Source organism: Antechinus flavipes, chromosome 3 (assembly GCF_016432865.1).
Source record: "Antechinus flavipes isolate AdamAnt ecotype Samford, QLD, Australia chromosome 3, AdamAnt_v2, whole genome shotgun sequence".
NCBI lineage: Eukaryota > Metazoa > Chordata > Mammalia > Dasyuromorphia > Dasyuridae > Antechinus > Antechinus flavipes.
This window is the reverse complement of record NC_067400.1, coordinates 320,652,410-320,665,240: the sequence shown is the minus strand read 5'-3', so window position 1 is coordinate 320,665,240 and position 12,831 is coordinate 320,652,410. Positions and strand designations below refer to the sequence as shown.

General features: G+C 38.8%; 1 protein-coding gene across 14 annotated transcripts in view; it reads right to left on the bottom strand.

Annotated features, from left to right (window-relative positions):
* Positions 1 to 12,831, bottom strand: part of KALRN (kalirin RhoGEF kinase) — a 927,260-nt gene that overhangs the window by 113,600 nt on the left and 800,829 nt on the right. For 11 of the 14 annotated variants that reach the window (XM_051985449.1, XM_051985462.1, XM_051985446.1 and 8 more), the window contains 2 exons: positions 2,388 to 2,671; positions 2,125 to 2,229 (listed from right to left, as the gene is read on the bottom strand). In XM_051985449.1, the coding sequence (XP_051841409.1) occupies positions 2,125 to 2,229; positions 2,388 to 2,671 (389 nt within the window). The remainder of the gene's footprint in view (positions 1 to 2,124; positions 2,230 to 2,387; positions 2,672 to 12,831) is intronic. The other 3 variants (XM_051985447.1, XM_051985460.1, XM_051985461.1) reach the window with 1 other exon arrangement.

Below are 12,831 nucleotides of genomic sequence, written 5' to 3'. Positions count from 1 at the left end.
GATGAACCCCAGTGCTCACTCATTGATGGATAAGTGAGGGGCTTCTATCTGGAGCAATGGGAAATGACACAGATAAACTTAAATGACAAGCAGAAAGAAACAAAGCAAGGGTGGGAATGTCATGAGAATGCAAGAGACAGCTGTCAATAAACCTAAGGTGGCTTCATGTGAATTAAATCAAGATCAATGAGACACAATAATCTCAATCAAGATAGAAGCCACCAAGTAGTCAAGAAGATGTCTGAGGAGTAAGGAAAACCAAGAACAATGGCAAAGTAAGCCAACAAAATTGCACATGGTGAAAACAATGAAATGAAAGTAAAAAACCAAAAAAATCAAAACTGAAGTCATAGTTTCCCATTCTAGGGTCCTAGAGGACCCCATGCTTCTCTCACCCAGAGGGAGGATTTGGAATTCTGTTTATGAATTACACATACACACATAAAATCAATGACACAACAGCAATATGAAACTACTCAGTTGAAGAACTAGCAACGAGAAAAACAAGGCAGCTAATCCACAGGCTAAGGGTTAGTACCTGGACTTCCAGCTACTCCAATTCTTGGCAATTGGTAATGGCTAAGTCACTTGATGCAAAGTAGCCACATTTAAAGAAGCCCAGAAGGAAAACACTGACCTATCTGCCATAATGGAGTCTTTACCACCTGAATGGACCCCTTAATTATGCAAAGTAAAGATTCTTGCATTGGTCTTGTTTGTAAAAAAAAAAAAAAAAAAAAAACTTTTAAAGTCAATATAATCAAAATTATCTATTTTCAGTTCAATAATGAACTTCAGTTCTTCTTAAAAATGAAGATTCTTGGGGAGGGGAGAATTCTTCTTTAAAATATTTCAGTTTTTCACCTTGGCCCAGCATCACTGTCCTAGTGCACCCTTGGATTATTATTAGAAGGATCAAGCATGTTAATTGATAGAAAATTTTAAAAATAATAATTTTACTAAGATTCACTATAATTTCTCCTGCCTATACAAGCCTACTTAAAATACAAATAATTACAAGTAGATGTTATCATTTTATTTTGAAATTAAAATTTTGATTCTATAATCTCTATTTTGTCTTATGGATTTTTTAAAAAGTGCATTATATCAATTAATGCAGTTTGGCTCTTTGAGATATTCTTAAATTTTGGTCCTTCTATTAATTAACTTCTCTGTCCTCCACTTCCTTCTTCCCCACCCAAGTAAGTCTTTCAGAGCATGATTTGGGTAGAGAGTGATTACACTTGTCCTGAATGACAATAACTAATTATATATTTTAGACTAATATTTTTGTTATTATAATTTGGGTTTAATTTCATCATTCAAAGATTAGTAAATTACTCCTTGGTGTGGGTATTCCACCTCACCAATATGGATGGGCCTTGGATAATCTTTGGAAATGGCTATAACTAAAAAAATCCCTCAGACCATTTGATGGCCAGTCTTTTGGGGAGGAGAGTTTAAAGTTTGGAGTGGAAAATACAGCATCATGGAATGAAATCTACATAGATGCCTCTAGGTCTTGAGAGCCATATGCATCCCAATCTGGTTTTCCTTGGACTTAGACCTTTAGAGCAGTATTGCCAACTCAATTAGAAACAGGGCCACCAAATCATAAATAAGAATCCTTGTGGGCTGCTTATTGACTTAGAAAACCACACATGTTCCTGCATTTATTTATTTTTATTTCTTTACTACCACATTGAAATTAGACAGGAACTATATTTTAATCTGATTTGGGCCACACTCAAGAGTGTTGTGTGCCACATTCGAGCCTTATATTTGACACTTTTGCTGCAGAGAGCTCCTTTTAATTTCAGTTGCTGTTGCTGACACATCCAGAAGCATCACCCTGTTGTTCCTGGACAAAGATGATACGGGCTTATCTGAAGGGTCCACACCATGGAATGTCAGGTCAGAACTCTCTTAATGGGTTAGTCAAAAGAGAACCAACTTTATAATCCAATACAGGTCTAACCTTGAATCTATCATGGGCAGGACCTAGAAGGGTCACAGTTTATAACTGCAAGGGGATGAAGGTGAGAAAAAGATGCTACAAATAAACATCACAAAGGAGAACAAACACCTGCTCCATCATGCATGGAGGTGGCCAAGAGAACCTACCATTTCATCCTGAGTAGGGTCATTGTCAAAGATTTTCATTGGAGGAGGAAGTGGTGTGTGGGATTCTTCATCAGGCTCATCTTCACCCCAGCCTTTCTTGCTCTTCTACAACCAAGAAAGCACCATTAATCATAGAATCATGGCAGATGGTAGAGAGAGTATGAAGGCTGAAACTAAGGAGGACCCCAAGTCGCACCTCCCCTCTCTTCCTCACCGGTGGGCCCCTTTCCATCAGAGAACCTTAGGAAGCACAAAGTAAGTACCTCATCAGCACTGTCTCCCTGGGGGGTAGTTTCATCGCCAGTCTTGGGAGATCCCAGATCGAAACTTTTCCGGCCATCTCGTACTTTCTTTTGCTTTTTGATATTGCTCTCGGCTTTGCCACTGTTGAGTCTGCGCACGGGACTAGTCAACCATTTCTTGAGGGTGTTGGTGGAACGTTTGGGACCTGGAGAGCTCTGGATGGAGTTTAAGGATGACTGAGGTTGGAGATTGGCCACAGACTCTGACTTGCCTCCATTTTCACCCGAAGAGACTGAATAAGCGTCTGCCGGAAGACAGAAGGGGGACAAAAGATGCAGACAAAGGACCCAATTACAATCCCTAAAGCAAATGGAGCACATTCTCAGGATGCCTGACTACCAGGCAGGCTCCATCCAGGAGCTAAGACAACAGCTGCTCTCTCTCCTTATAAGAAGATACAAACAGAACTAGTCTGTGGTGACTTAGTGGAAAGAGCAAAGCTTTTGGAATTTGAATTCCTTCAGTGTCCCTTAATCAAGGGAAAATCACTCATGTACTATAGGAAAATCATTTAGTCTTTCTAGTCTTAGTTTCTTCTTTTGTAAAATGAGGCATTTATACTCTATGGCATCCAAGCCATAGCTCTATATATATGATCGCATGATTCCCATCCTTGTTCTTTCCCATTCCTTCTGCCCCGATTCCTGATTTATCATCTTCAAGGAAGAGCCTTCCATTTTATCAAATCCTCAAAAGCACACAGGTCTCTGATCACTTCTAGAGCAAACAACAACTAAGTTATATTTTAGATCTACGCAAATTATTAGACTCAGTTGTCTACTTAATGTATTGATGGAAGGGAGCGGTATCACAGAGAGCTCTTGAATCATTTCTGTTTTCTTAGGCCTATATCATATGATTTGGCAAATCTTCTTCCCTAAGGATGCCAAGTCCTAGCTGATGTTAAAATGAGATTTTATTGCTTGAGCTCATACCAACAGTGCATGGAAGTGGTCCAGAACCATGCTGGGAGGCAAAGCAAACCCATTTTGAGATTAAATATTGGTTATGGATAATCCACAGGGAAGGAGTTCAGAGTGGATTGTAAAGTAAGTGAGTTTGTTCCAACAGAATTTGGGAATATACATTCTGTTCTCCAAAGACCATTGATATACCTGTATACCCCATAATCTATGGAAATTCTATTAACTCTATGGACTGGCATTATGATATCCTTAAATTATCACCATATTGGGTTTTTAAAAGAACATTCTTATCCCGCCTAACACAGCCTTCTCTCCTACAAGACTCCTGTTAAGTTAGTTAGCCTCTAAGGCTTCTAGGCAACTTTGGAAAATTAAATTGCAAAGAAATCGCTGACCTGCATTGATGGAAATCATTTCCTCAGCAGGGAGTTCCTATACTGATTAAATCACAAGTCCAGCCCTTAATGGTTACACTTATACTACATATTTTGTTGCTGTTGTTGTTTAGTCATTTTTCCAATTGTGTCTGACACTTTGTGACTCCATTTCAGGTTTTCTTGGCTCCAGACACTGGAGTGGTTTACCATTTCCCACTGCAGCTCATTTTTACAGATAATGAAACTGAGGCAGACAGGGTTAAATGACTTGCCCAGGGTCACATGGATGGTTAAGTGTTGGAGGCCACATATGAACTCAGATCTTCCTGATTCTAGGTCTGTTACTCTATCCAAGGTTCCATCTATCTAAGAGAATAGTTGTGAAAAAAGCACTTTGTAAATCTGAAAGTCTAAAATAGATGTGAGCCATATCTTTTAGATATTTATACAGAATCATAAATTTAGAACTGGAGGGAACCCTAGCTACCAAAAAGTTCAGCTTCTTCATTTCATAATTTAGCAAATTTTACAATCTACAAAGTACAAAGCAATCAAGGGACATGCTCAGAGTCAGACAAGCGTCAAAAACTGGGATTCCAACCCCAATCTTCCTGACTGTAGGCCCAATGCCTTATGAACTATATCATGCTTCTTTTCCCAAATTCCACCCATCAGGAATGTGGCAACTATTTTCTTCGCACTATATTCATCTGTGAAAGGCAACATGGTGTAGCTGACAGAGAGCTGAATTCAAAGTAAGGAAGACCTAAATTCACATTCTGAATCTGGCATGTGCTAGTTATATAAATCTGGGCAAGCTACTCTCTTGTTTTAGGCAACTCTCTAGCACTAAAAGTGGCAGAGAAGTAGGTGATCTACATCGCTGGAGGGACTTTTCTCATCTGGGAGCTTCTATGGATAAAAATTATAGGTCCAATCTCTATTGCTATGTTTTATATCAGCTTCTCAAGCAGAGAATGTTTCATTTTTTCCCACTTATCTCTTAGCCTCTAACAGAGTGTCTAACAACTTGAAGATGTATAATAAATATTAGTTAAGGAAGTAGAGCCAAGATGGTGAAGGCAAGAACTCACCCAACTTCTCCCCCAAACCACTCCAAACCTCCTTTAAATAATGACTCTAAACAAATTTTAGAGAATCAGAATACCTCAAAAGATACAGTAGAACATTTTCCAGACTAATATCAGTTAAATTGGAGTGAATTAAAAACCTACTATGGTTAAGAATCTCTGGAGGTTACTAGAACAAAGAAGCAAAACATGCAGTCGTTGCTTTAAAAACATTTATAATCTACTTGTCACAAAGTCTTACAAAAATGAATGTTGAAAGCTACCTTTACATATATTTAGAAAAATAAAATACTAAGGAAATTTTTATTAGAAAATCTACTTGTCAGTTAGTTGGTAAGCATTTATTATAAGCATTTATTAAAGACTGTCTGTATGCCAGAGCACTGTGCTGAGCTAGAACTGGAGATATAAAAAAAGACAAATACATATCCTCCTCTTAAGTAGCTCACAGCCTAATTTGTTGAGAAGGGGAAACAACATTAAGAAGAACTATTTACAGACAAGTTATATACAGGATGAAGTGAAACTAATCATCAAAGGAAAGGCACTGACATTGAGGGGATCAGTAAAAAGGAAGGCTTTTCTGAAAGAAAATGGAATTTTTATCTGGCATTTGAAGGAAGAAAAGGAGGTAAAGATAAGGTGGGAAAGCATTCTAGGCATGAGGGATGAAAATGTCCAGAGTGGGAGGAACAGCAAGGAGACCAGTGCTACTCGAAAGCAGAGGAAAAGGGGAGGAGTAATATATAAGAAGACTAGAAAGGCAGGAAGGGCTTTGAGCTATAACCAAGGACTTCATATTTGTTCTTGGAGGTGATAGGGAGTCAATAAAGTTTATTGATCGGGGTGGAACATGGTCAGATCTAAGCTTCAGGAAGTTTAATTTGATAGCTAAGTGGAAGAGAGACTTTAGCGGAGAAAGACCGGACATATGGTGACCAAACAGTAGGCTACTGCAACAGTCTGAGAATAATGTGATGAAGACCTATAGCAGAGTGGTGGAAGCAGCTGAGGAGAGAATGAGTCTCATATTAGATATGATCTAAAGATAAAATCAATAGAACTTGGCAACAAATTGGATTTGAGAAGGTGGCCAGAGTGAGGAGTTGAGAATGATCCCTAGGTTCTTGGGCTGGAGGCTTGGGAAGAGGGTTTTTCCCAACAAGGATGGGGAGGGAATAATAGGGAAGTTTGGAGGAGGATTTAGGAGGAAAGATAAGGAGATTACTTCTGACATGATGAGTTCAAAATGTCTATGAGGATATTGTGTTTGAGATTTTAAATAGTTGGATATGCCAGTCTAGAGGTTGGGAAAGAAATTAGGGCTGGATAAGGAGATCTGAGATATACCGATATGAATGAAGATATAGATACAGGTGTGTGTGTGTGTATATATATATATATATATGTATGTATATGGACAAAGGTATATATGTATGTGTGTATGAGTGTATATCTATCTATATCTTTGCATATCTCACCTTAAACAGTGAGAAAAATGCAAATCAAAACTGACCAGTAAATTGTATAGACAATAATTGTCAACCTGTGCCCAGAGCCAGAACATTGTTAGCTAGAGGCTAGGGGGAAGTGTGGTGTGAGTTAGATTTTGAAAAATGATTAAGGGTTTCCAAAGGCAGAGAGGGAGGGCTGTCAGGCAAGAGGAATGGTCTAAGGAAAGAACCAAGACACAAAGAAACTACAGTGGAGATTCAAGGGGATGGCGAGTAGCCCAATTTGATTGAAAAGGAGGATTCTCATGAGGAAGAGAATAGGAGATGACACTAGAAAAGTAGGATGAGAACAGGTTGTGTTCCAAGGATGGGTGGCAAGCCTTGACTTGGTAGACAGTGAGGAACTGGTGTAGGTTTTGTCTAAGAGTTTTGCTTTAGGAATACCAAATGCTTGCCAGCTGGGTGGAGAATGGCCTGATGACCAGAAGGGATGAGATGGGAGGCAGGGCCATCAGTTGAGATGCCACTGCAATAATTTGAGACTAAGATCATAAATGTCTGGTTCAGAGTGGAGCCAGTGGAAAGGGGCAGTATGAGAACATAATAAAGTTGAGTTGAACTCTCATACATCCTTTCTCCGATATCTAGAGCAACAAGTGCTTCTGTAGTGGAAAACCAATATCTATGAATGAGTCATCTTTGTTATTATCCCTTTAAGGGAAGAGCTAAGGTCCTATTTTGGAAAATTCCTTCCAGGAAAATTGTGTGTGTGTGTGTGTGTGTGTGTGTGTTTTATTTTCTGGGTGTTTGATATGGGAGAGAACTCCTGCTGTTCACAGGGCCAGGAGATAACTATCTCCATAGGCCAATTGTAGGAACCACAGATTCTTTGCTACTATCTCCCTAATGATAATCTGCAGACCTTTTCCATTCACTGACCTCCTGGACTACCACATGTTTCCCTGAAATTTCAACTTTATCGGCAGGGATAGTTTCAGCAAAGCCCAAGGTCTCAGCACTGTTAAGTTTGCCCTGGGTTGATAAGCACCACTGAGGGATGTACTGTCCAAGTTCTCTGTGCCAGGGAACATCACAGTCTGGGTGGAAGATTCAAGTTTTTCATTTGCTCCTAGATGGCGGCCCCATCTCTACCCCCAATTTGTCCCCAGCCCTTTTCTTTCACCTTTGTCCTATTTGTTTCCAGTGAGACAATTTCTATGAAAAACTAATAGGGTGAACTCCAAGAGCATTTTAGTTTTACCCTTTCATAGTTGGACACCCCAAATTTTACATTCTATTTTATATACCATAGATATACTTAGGAAGTATTGTTTTACTTAAGTCTTTCTTTATTTGCAAAATGAGGGGTTAAGTTAGATGAACTCTAAGGTCCCTTCCTACTCTAAACTGGTGGTCTCAGGATGCAGTTAGAGCTTGAGTACATATCAGAGGATCTAAAATTCAGGAATTACCTAGGAAGAGTTAGTTTATTAGAGTGTCCAAGCTATTCCAGACAGACTGTGCTCAAAAAGCTCCAATGGCTCACTGCTTTTAGGATAAACATTATACAGATGAAACACAAATTAATTCAGTGATCTAAAATATAAACTTTTTGACCTAACAATCAAGGCCAAGGTCTTATACAATCTGGCTCTCATCTATGTATTTTAATTCTTAATAAAGGTGAATCACAGTACTCATTTTTTCACATGCTATGCTGCAATCAAGCTGGACTAGCCATTCCCAGCTTTTTAATACTCTTGGGCATTAATAGACTCTTCCTAGGCTTGGAGTGCATTTCCCCCCACATTTTTACCTGCCCAAATCCTTCTTTTTCCTTCAAGGCCATCTTTGGCTTCCATGAAGCCTTGCCTGATTTGCCATCCCATCACCCCATATTTCTTTCATCTTTCTCTCTTCTTTCTTTCTTTCTACCTTTCTTTCCTTTTTCTTTCTCCTTTCCTCCTTCCTCTTCTCTTTCCCTCTTCCCTCTCTCTTTCCCTTTTTCCCTTCCTCCCTCCAATTTCCTTCCTTCTTCCCACCCTCCCTCTTTTCTTTTCATTCCATTCCTTCTTCTTCCCTCCTTTCCTTCCTTTCTTCTTCCCTCCCTTCCTTCTCTTCCCTCCTCCCTCACTTTCCTTCTCTTCCCCTCCTTCCCTCCCTCCTCTTCTCTCCTCCCTCACTTTCCTTCTCTTCTCCTCTTCCCCTCCCTCCCTTTCTCTTCCTTCTCTTCTTCCCTCATTCTCTCCTCCCTCCTTCTCATTTCCTTCCTTCTTCCCTCCCTCCCTTCCCTCTTCCTTTGCTTTACTCCTTTCCCCCTCCTCCCTTTTTCCTTTCCTTCTTTGATTCTTTCCCTTCTCATCCCTACCTCCATCCTTTCCTTTTACTTTCTCATCTAAATTCCCTTTCCCCCTTCCTTCCTTTCCTTATCTCCAGAAGGCTGGAAGTGCAGCATCCATTCAATGTTTCAAGCCCAGTGCTAATCATAAACAGAAAATTTAGCCTGTACGTTCTTCGAACCCAGGCCAATTTGCTCCTTCTTAAGCACCCTTCCCAATCTCTGAGCTTACCATATTAGTGCCAGATGTAATAAATACCCATTTGACTCCCAATAATTAGAACAACTTAGAACTCTGGAACACAAGTGATTGGTCAGCCTCAATCTCCCGCAGAAATAAAGATTACAGAGGTACAACCCCACTAGGAGCCACCACATTCCTTGTAAAATCTCATTTGGTCTTTCTTTTTTTGTAGTTTGTCTTTCATCTTATTAAGTATCTAGTCCTGCTGGAGACAGTTCTTGCTCCCCAAGAACTGACAGCATTATTTTCCATCTTGATATCATTCACAGGATAGGTGTAGAATAATTGACTTGTTGAATGGAATTGCATAGCAAGTACTTTATATTCTTGTTGGTGAATGTTCTTTGGGGTGGATTTGGAAGGATTTTGAACATGAGGCAAACAGTTCTATTTTTTTTTTTTTTGCTTCGTTTGTGCTTCATTTTCTATCCTTGAATTGCCTAGATTTAAAAGGATATTAGAGATAACTAGTCTACCCTCCTTTCCATTAGAAAGTTGTCATTCAAAAGTTTCAGTCATGTGTGACTTTCTGGGGCCCTTTTTTTGGGGCAAAAATACTGGAGTGGTTTACCATTTTTTACCATTTACCATACTCCAGTTCATTTTACAGAGGAAAACTGAGGCAGAGTTAAGTGTTTAGCATCAAATAGCTAGTAAGTTTCTGAGGTTGAATTTGAATTCAGGATTTCCTGATTTTTAGTTCCTGTGCTCTATGGACTGCCTCTCTCTTCCCCTCCACCCAGAGAGGCACCCAAATCACATGATATCAACCAGTCAACAAGCCTTTAAGTACTTACTATGTGCTTGGGCCCTTGAATAAATGCTAGTGATACAAATAAAAGCAAATATATATATATATATACCTCAAGACTCCTAAATTCTAATGGAGGAGACAGTATGTTAACATCTAGATACATACATAATACAGAGGAAATGGAAGGGAGTCATAAAGGAGGAGGGATTAACAGATGGAAGAAAAGAGAACATCCTCCCACAGCAGGTGAGCTTTGAACTAAGCCTTGAAGGAAGGCAGAGAAACCATGAGGTAGAGAAGAGAAGTTAAAGGGGAGGGAGCAGAGCAATGGTTGAACCTACGCCCTCCATAAGAAGTCATCTAGCCCTTTCTAGGGTACAGGTACTTCCAGACACTTAATGGGGGGAGGGAGGGAAGAAGAGGAAGGCACTTATAAGTTTTTTTTTTTTAATAGCAAATTAATGAGGAATTACAATTCACCAGAGACCTATGCTAGAGCACAATGTTTCATAAATCGCTGTCATTAAATACACAAGATTTGATTAATGTACCTCATAAACACTAATTACCAAACTAAAATTCCTAAACAGCCTGTGAGATACATAATCACAGATGCTGGAGACAAATGGACATTTATAGAATAAAATATCTTAAATAATTCACTCTACACACATTTTTGGAATACTATTTAACAATAAGAAAATAGAATAGCTAACCTTTAGAAAGTGCTTTAAAATGAACAAAACACCCTTTTTCTATAAAATCTCATTTTCTAAGGGTAATACAAGGCTAAGTGAGGAGCAAAAATTGAAAGTGAGAACTCAAAAATGTGGAATCTCAAAGAAGTACCTTAAAATCCTGTCCATTAAAGATCTTTGGTATTGAACACATTATCATCCAACATATTGTGACATTATGTATTCATTATGTATTTAATGTACTTTTATTAATGTGGACTATGTGTAAGGGAACTTATCTATAGACTGTCACAACAAGAATAAAATAATGAGTTGAGGTCCTTTCCAGCTCTAAATTTATGTTCCTATTAGTCTAAGTAAGGAGATAGTTAAAAAAAAAACAAAAAACCTGTTGCTGGTTCCCGTGAGTCTAAGTAACTGGTATTGGGTTCATTATAATTTATGGGATTAACATTTGTTATGTGATTAATAATTTTCCTATTCCCTAAGAATTAATATAACCAGTGATCTTTGAAAAATGATAGAGAATGGGAGAAATACTATTGGAGATGAGAAGAGAGGAGTGTGGAGAGGGGAGGGAAGGAGAGAGAAGTTGTCAGTGAGCTTGACTTCATTTCCTGGAAAAATTTTATTCTATACTATGAAATTGAAGTTTTGTAAACCTCTAGAGAGGGATGTGGCAATTATTAAGAGCCAGCATGGTTTCATCAAGAAAAATTCATGTCAGAATAACTTCATTTCTTTTATGAATAGACTTATGAGTAGATTAGGGGAATTCAATAGACAGAATTTACCTAAATTTCAGCAAAGCAACTGACAAAGTCTCTCATTGTTCTTCTTGTGAATAAGATAGAGAGGTGCTGGCTAAAGAAGTGCCATTAGGTGGATTCAAAACTAATTCAATAACTGGTCCCAAAGAGTATTCATAAATAGTTCAGTGCAAAGAAATCTTTTACATGGAGGGTAATGTTTAAGGATCAGTTCTGGTTTCTATTCTATTTAACATTTTTATCATTGACTTGGATAGAATATGTCACACGCTTACTGAGTTTTCTGATATCAAAGATCAAGGAGGGATAGCTGACCCATTGTATGACAAATTCCAAAAATAAATGCAAAAGAGAATCCAAAAAAGATTCTATTCTAATCTGTTATAATGATGAATTGAAATAAGCAAAAATGACCTCTTATAGGATTGCATCTCATAAAGTCAATTTCATAAATATATTTTTGGGTGGAAAAACTCCTACATTTTGGATGGATGAACAAGTTCAACGAGAGGCAATAATGTATGCTATGGAAACCCAAAAAGCAAGAGTGATCCTGGGCTATACCAAGAAGTATATCATCTCAGCATGGAAGATGTTAATCTTGGTCTACTGTGCTTTGCCAGACCATCTTAGAGTCTTAGGGTTACATCTTAGGAAAATTATTGATGAGCTAGAGACTGTCCAGAGAAGGGGGATCAAGATGGGGTGATAGAATCACTGATCTACCTCTCAAAGGAACCACAGAGGCCATCTAAACCAACCACTTCATTTTAGATATGAAGAAACAAGCCAGCAAGTAACTTATACCATGTCACAGAAGATCATCAGTGATCCAGACAAAATTTGGATCTAAGTTCCCTGACTGAATTCAAGGGTCTTTCCTCCTGCCCTGCATTGCTATTGGGCAGGGGTCTCAAGATGGATCATAAAAGAATCAGCTAAGAAAAACCATATTAAAAAAAAACTTGATTATTTTCTCTCTCTCACTTCTTTTATCGATCCTTTTATCTTATCTTTTTATCAATCAGTTATCAAGTTTTGTGTTAATTACAACTCCTTCACTTGCCATCTTGTGCCAAATTCCAGTCACTTCCTTCTCTCTCTCTCTCTTTCAGTGTTGAGCTTGATCCCATAGAGGAAAGAGAAGATCAAAGGTCCCAAAGGTCCTAAAACCTAACTCCATATATACAGTAAGAAGCCCCTTCATCTTCAAAGTCCACTATAACACTCTGCCCCTGTTTTCAGGCTGTTTGGATGGATGGAACAATCTTCCCACTTGTCAAAGGACTATGGGGCTTTGATGTGAGCCCAGATTAAACTTTTCTAAACTTCCTAGTTTTTGTTCAGGACTCTCCCTAAATCTCTGTTGACTCTTTCAGAATAAAGAGATTATTCTTTTTTCCCCTCCCAGGTCAGGATTCCCTTTGAGGCAGAAGGTAAAATAATGTTTCCAAATGACAGATATTAGAGCCTCCTATCATCCCCTGTTCTCAGTGTGGGTCCATTCCAATGGAGCCAGAATCACAGGGAGGATGTCTTGTAGAGGCCTGTACACCCCCAGATAAGCACTCTCTAAACATTGCTCATTATCATGATACTCAAATCTTTTACTTACTGGTCCCTTAGGAGTTCAGCCCTGGAAAGTTCAACTACTCATCTAAATTGCTTCAAATTAGACTCCAGCCAGAAGCAGAAGGCCCTGTTCTTTTCCCCCAAAGCAGTAAGCTGTCCCTGAGTACTGGTTACAAACAA